The sequence below is a fragment of the Pan paniscus genome, chromosome 16 (genome assembly GCF_029289425.2).
Source record: "Pan paniscus chromosome 16, NHGRI_mPanPan1-v2.0_pri, whole genome shotgun sequence".
Classification (NCBI taxonomy): domain Eukaryota; kingdom Metazoa; phylum Chordata; class Mammalia; order Primates; family Hominidae; genus Pan; species Pan paniscus.
In genome coordinates, this window is record NC_073265.2 from 9,895,278 (window position 1) to 9,902,135 (window position 6,858).

General features: G+C 36.1%; 1 protein-coding gene across 12 annotated transcripts in view; it reads left to right on the forward strand.

Moving 5' to 3' along the window:
- The window catches only part of UBE3A (ubiquitin protein ligase E3A), a 101,464-nt gene that overhangs the window by 26,569 nt on the left and 68,037 nt on the right, over positions 1-6,858 (forward strand). For 4 of the 12 annotated variants that reach the window (XM_003828062.7, XM_055098751.2, XM_055098746.2 and 1 more), the window contains exons 2-4: positions 327-390; positions 3,103-3,222; positions 6,814-6,855. The exons of 1 other annotated variant lie outside the window; for it this stretch is intronic. In XM_003828062.7, coding sequence (XP_003828110.2) covers positions 3,203-3,222; positions 6,814-6,855 — 62 coding nt within the window. In that variant the 5' untranslated portion in view covers positions 327-390; positions 3,103-3,202. Of the gene's footprint in view, positions 1-326; positions 391-3,102; positions 3,223-3,625; positions 3,691-3,732; positions 5,257-6,813; positions 6,856-6,858 lie in introns of those variants that run through there. 7 more of the 12 variants (XM_008953387.6, XM_057299897.2, XM_008953388.6 and 4 more) reach the window with 7 other exon arrangements.

The following is a 6,858-nucleotide window of genomic DNA, read 5'->3' on the forward strand; positions in this document are numbered from 1 at the left end:
GATTAGAGGGATATAGTCAAATAGTTTTCATATGTGTTTAGCCCTTTTGGAGGGAGGATAGAGTAAATAAATAGAAGGCACTAAGCTTTATGGATGAATATGGGAAATATGGCTTTGCCTGCTGAAAGCACTCAGGCCACAGGGCCTGCCTACCTATGCTTTCCTCATCCCGGCAACAGCAGTAATTTGTTTCTTGATACGTTTTTGGATGTTCATAATTATAGAAAATAAATTTGCCTTTATGATGAAATTTAGTACCTTTTTTTTTTGAAAGTTTATCCAGTTGTTTATGTAAAAAGAATTGAGTGAGGTGTTTTATATTTTAGGTTAAAAATCTGTAAGAGCCTGATTTTAGAATTCACCAGCTCCTCAGAAGTTTGGCGAAATATGGTATGTTTTTGTTCTATTTTTTGGAATTCGTATTGCATGTGTATCTTAATGTCATAATAATGACAGATGTGTTCAGCAAATTTGGGCCCCTGCCATTTTTAAAGCATTGTGTCAGGTGCTCACTAACTACACTTCCAAGACTGTATGAGGGACCCAGGTAGGGTGCTGAAAAAATTTACAAGAGATTAGTGTGCTATGAGAGGTAAAATAATATGCATAAAAAGATTGAGAGGGCAGGTTTGGATTTTGGGCTATGAGTATTAATAATAGCTTTCATTTGTTGTTGTTGTTGCTGCTGCTGCTGCTGCTGCTGCTGTTGTTGTTTTTGAGACAGAGTCTTGCTCTGTTGCCCAGGCTGGAGTGCAGTGGCACCTTCTTGACTCACTGCAACGTCCATCTCCCAGGTTCAAGTGATTCTCATGCCTTGGCCTCCCAGGTAGCTGGGATTACAGGCGTGTGCCACCACACCTGGCTAAGTTTTGTATTTTTAGTAGAGACGGGGTTTCACCGTGTTGGCCAGGCTAGTCTCGAACTCCTGGCCTCAAGTGATCCACCCGCCTTGGCCTCCCAAAGTGCTGGGATTACAGGCGTTAGCCACCATGCCCAGCCATTTGTGAGCACATTATGTCAGGCACTGTTCTGAGATACTTAGATGTTAGCTTGTTTATCCATGACAGCTCTATGGAATAGGTACTATTATCCTAGTTCTACCTATAAGGAAACTGAGACTCGGAGAGGTTAAGTAACTTGCCCAAGATTTCTCAGCTAGTGAATGACCAAACAGAGACATAAGTCCAGCCTGGCCTTGGAGCCTTTTGAGCACCGGATCTCATAAAAGAGGGGACTGGAAGAGAGGACTTGACTCTAGTTTTCAAAATACATATAGCTCTTTAATTACTTTGAGGTCAATTAGTCAATTAAAAGATATTTTAACTTTATTATTTTTGTGTTTACAAGATGGAAAGTTAGACTTGTTTGAATCTTCTAATTCCACATACCATTAGTCTCTTGAGAACCCAAGGGGAAGCTGTATCATGACCACATTGTTTATTTTAGGGAAGATGGTATTTCCCATATGACCTCAGCAATGTCTAAGTTCTTATTAGGAAATGTATAGTTAGGATAGGAATATCTGGGAGATTGCGTTATTTCTTACAGATACTATAAATCCCATTTATTGGAATCCCCTGCAATTATTTTTATATATTCAGGCCAATCCTCACCTAATCTGGATTTTGAAGCCCTGCGTTCATAGCTGCATAGGTATGGGCTCAAACATTCATGTTTTAACCGTTGGTATTCGCAGATACCTTGCTGTTTTATATTGGGTTCTGAATCCACACTGGTAGCCACCTTTTACGCTTGACTATTGTTGCTTTGAGGATGTTAATTATGAAATGTTTCTTCCTCCTAATTTCCTCATCTTTCCGTAGTTGATGCCTCAGATTTGGCCTGGATAGGGGAATCGTGAGGGGAAAGAACTAGTTGCACAAAATGACCTTTTGATACTGGGATATTTCAGATGTATGGTATCTTTGCCAGAACTACAGTGTCAGTAAAGAGGCCTGCTAAATTTGAACTGTGACAATCAGAAAAGTTCAGCTAAGGCCATGTAAGGGGTTAAAAAGATATTTGGTTGAGGGAGGAGGATATGCTTTCATCTTTTGCCATACTTTTTCATGAAATTAAATCTTAGTAGATTTATGGCCAAGAAAGAGTAGAATATATTTTTATGCAGTACTTAAGGGGTTTTGACTGATGTTTTTTATTATTATTATTATACTTTAAGTTTTAGGGTACATGTGCACAATGTGCAGGTTAGTTACATATGTATATATGTGCCATGCTGGTGTGCTGCACCCATTAACTCGTCATTTAGCATTAGGTATATTTCCTAATGCTATCCCTCCCCCTCCCCCCACCCCACAACAGTCCCCAGAGTGTGATGTTCCCCTTCCTGTGTCCATGTGTTCTCATTGTTCAGTTCCCACCTGTGAGTGAGAACATGCGGTGACTGATGTTAAATGACTTTACGTACATACAGAATTAGTGGGACTAGACTTTGTGTTTATGTGTGTGTGTTTATGTGTATGTGTATAACTATTCCATTAAGCAGTTGCCCTCCTTGGTGACTGATTGCTCTATCAGCTTAGGAATCTTTTGACTGAATTTGTCCGTATTTGAAAGATCTCAATCTGTGTTCTGAATCTTTACTCATTTACATATACTTAAATCTTGAAACCCGGTATAGCAAAACTAAGCCAAAACAAACAAAAAAATCCATCCCTTGATAGGAAGTCAGTATATCTGGGTTTTAGTCAGTCCTTCAACACTAGTTCCAAAATCTTGGGCAAGTCAGTTAATCACTCGGAGGCTGCTTAATTTTTTTTTTTTTTAATTCTTAGTATATTATCTGTCTTGATTAGGTAAAGCCAAAGTTGTTATAAGACTCAAGGTACTATTGACCAAAATGCTTCAGAAACTATAACATTACATAAAAGTACAAGGAATTATTACATTTTCTCAAATGAAGAGATCATTTAAGAAAAACAAAATGCTGGAAAATAGTCCTTAAAACCTTTTCTATAATAATTACTCTTCTGATGAATTTTACGTTGACACCTAATTTGAAGCTTTGAATATTATTTTTTGAACAATGAATTGGGTTTATATATTAAAGTGTTCTAACCAAAGGTTTGTTTAATTTATTAGAGTTATTAAGCCTACGCTCAGATCAAGGTAGCAGCTAGACTGGTGTGACAACCTGTTTTTAATCAGTGACTCAAAGCTGTGATCACCCTGATGTCACCGAATGGCCACAGCTTGTAAAAGGTAATTTTGAATTATTTTACAGCCTTTAAAAGGCTGTCATTGTAAAGTGAAATACATACTGTAAAAATGAAGACAATGTATAGTTGGCAGGAATACTGCTAAGAATAGTGGGCCTGAGAGTTGACCTACTTCATTTAATCTCCTTAAAATATTTTAGTGTCTTTTTTTCTCATTAAAAGTATCAGTAGCCACTATCAAAGACCTATCTGTATGTATAAACAGGAAAGTATTTCTCAAAAAAACTTCAAGGTTTTAAACATTTTACTATAAACATTATAGAAAACATTAAAAATTTCTTAATATGCATTTTAAAGTATGCCTTTTATGTGGTGAACGTTTTAACTAAACATTTCTCTAGAAGTTTTTATAACATTAATAAAACTAGTATACTTTTCTCTCCTAGAGAGTTACAGTGGAGGTAAAAGGAGTGGCTTGCAGGATGGAGAAGCTGCACCAGTGTTATTGGAAGTGAGCCACCATTTGAATTTGCTAGCTCATGCTGCAGTATTCAGATTAGTGGGTGTTTTGTGATCATATTTTCTGCGATTCAAATCAAGACCTAAAATTGATTCTCATTCTGAGATTTACATTTTATTATCTAATGTTATTTGGTTATTGTTTCAGTTTTAAAATTTCTTTTCTGACTTGTTATTCTGACACACTTTAGGATAACCTAAGTCAATAGTTTAATACAAAAATTTCCCTTTGGTTATATGTTTTGAATTAGGTTATATGTTCTGCATTTACAAGCACATACAGGATTCTTATTTCCAGCAACTTGGCAGTAAAAGAATAAGTAGACTCTTTAGGAGCCAAAGTCAAGCTTGGGAACTGTTGCTAGGTGGTATATATTTCATAGTTTATGTTTGTTTGTTTCCAAGACAAGGTCTCACTCCATCGCCCAGGCTGGAGTGCAGTGGCACGATCACAGTTCACTGCAACTTTGACCTTCTGGGCTCAAGTGACCCTCCCACCTCAGCCTCCCAAGTTGCTGGGACTAAAGGCACCCACCACCACACCCGGCTAAGAGACGAGGTTTCATCATGTTGCCCAGGTTGACCTTGAACTCCTGAGCTCAAGTGGTCCTTATGTCTTGACCTCTCAAAGTGCTGAGATTACAGACATGAACTACCACACCTGGCATATGTCATAGTTTTGAGAGTTTGAATTCTAACCTCGGGACTTTTTTTGGTAACTTATTTATAATATTCTAGAAATATACTGTTATTAGGATGAGTAGAAATTCATTCAGACAGAAATTATTATAAATTACTGCAAGAAAAATGTCTGCTAGTTCTGCATATATTCATTTTTCTCTTGATTAAAAAACAATTTCCAATTTGAGTAGAACAACTTTGCTATGTTTAATAGACCCAGGACAGATTTATTTTAAGGTAATAATCTTTCAATCCTTCTTCTTCTATACTGGATTGGTTTAAATTACTTAGCTTGTCTTATCAGTGGTTTTTAATAGCCTACTTTAATATATGTAAAAAGTAGTAATTAATATGTTACAGTTTGGTGGCAAACATTTTGATGCCAAAGTTCACATATTCTCTTGCTTAGGGAACAGAAATTGGGAAGATAGATGTAGTTATCATTTGATAATGTATTTAAACTCTATCCCATTTCAGGATCTCAAAACTTTGTAACAGTTACATATTGTACTTCTAAGACTTAGATTTGTTTTTCTTCTTGTGTCTTACCTTTTTGCAGTAATATTTTTATTTTCCTATCATCATGTCCTCATTTTTTCCCTCTCTTCTCTTTCCCTGTTAATTTTGAAAGTTTTGCTGCCTACGTGTTTGAAAACTTCTAATCTGCCTCTCTTCCCTCAGTGCCAGCAGGTTTATTTTTTGTTTTGCAAGCCAGCTCTGCCTCCTTACAGTATGACATCTGATGCTGGAGGGTCGCACTTTCAAAAATGAGTCAGCTGGTACATGGGGTTATCATCAATTTTTAGCTCTTCTGTCTGGGAGATACAAGTTTGGAAGCAATCTTGGGGTACTTACCCACAAGGCTGGTGGAGACCAGGTGTGTCACATAGGTGATTTGCTTGCTCCCTGGGGGAGAGGGTGGAGTGAAATTTTTGCATTTGTGTCACAGCCAAGTCACTGCCACCTCCAGCATGCCCCAGTTTTTAGTTCTTATGTAATTTTGTGCAAAATTGAAAATTTAAATACATTGCAAAGAAGATCTAAAATAAATATTTGAGCTGCTGGAGTCTTTTTTTTTTTTTTTTTTTTCCTTTTCCATTCTTGTCCTTGGAATCTGAATGAATTGCAGTGAGGGTAATTTTGAGAGTCTGATAAAGAAGTGAGGGGTTGTTTTTTGTTTTTTGTTTTTTTAGCTAAGAAATTTAGAAAACAGGTTTGTGTGTGTGCGTGTGTGTGTGTGTGTGTGTGACTGATTTTAAGATTCTTGTTAGAGTTGCTTAAAGTTGGAAGCCTAAAGTCAGTGAGAAGTTCACAAATCAGGACTTTGTAATGCCAATTTGAAAATTTAGCTTTTGACCTCAAAAAATATTTTTTATCTAGTTTGGGAATTTATAAGTGTTAGAAATTAATATTATATTGACTCATTCATTGTTGCTGATGCTGTTTATAAAAGTGAATAGATAGGGAAATACTGATTCATATCTTGTGAAATGAAAATGAAAGGCTTTTTAGTGACTTAGAATTTTAAATATTTCTACATAAGAGAGCAGTAGTATATTTAGAAATAACAAAGTAACTGGCAACTGTTTAAAACTGAAGTTAATTCACAGCTATCCAGTGCAAAACTTCACCTCAGGTGATACACTTTTGACAGGTAATACATACAGTAAGTGTATTTTTAGGGAAACAGTTTCATTGTTGAACCAAGATAATCATCATTAGAATGTTGTATCTGATTTAAGTGTCTTTAAACTTACCAAGGTATTAGATTTTAGTTTGAATTGTCTGGAGTAGCGGTAGCGGTTGGCACATTTGTTCTTAAAGGGCCAGAAAATAAATATTTTAGGCTTTATGGGCCATGTGGTTTCTGCCACAAGTCCTCAGCTCTGTTCTTTTAGTGTGAAAGCAGCCATAGATGATACCTAAATGAATGAGTATGGCTGCATCCCAATAAAACTTCATTTACAAAACTACATGGCTGGCCTAAACTTTAGTCTGTCTGCCTAGGGAGTAGTTTACTGAGCCACTAATCTAAAGTTTAATACTGTGAGTGAATACCAGTGAGTACCTTTGTTAATGTGGATAACCAATACTTGGCTATAGGAAGTTTTTTAGTTGTGTGTTTTATTACACGTATTTGACTTTGTGAATAATTATGGCTTATAATGGCTTGTCTGTTGGTATCTATGTATAGCGTTGACAGTTTCCTTTAAAAAACATGCATTGAGTTTTTTAATAGTCCAACCCTTAAAATAAATGTGTTGTATGGCCACCTGATCTGACCACTTTCTTTCATGTTGACATCTTTAATTTTAAAACTGTTTTATTTAGTGCTTAAATCTTGTTTACAAATTTGTCTTCCTAAGTAATATGTCTACCTTTTTTTTTGGAATATGGAATATTTTGCTAACTGTTTCTCAATTGCATTTTACAGATCAGGAGAACCTCAGTCTGACGACATTGAAGCTAGCCGAATGTA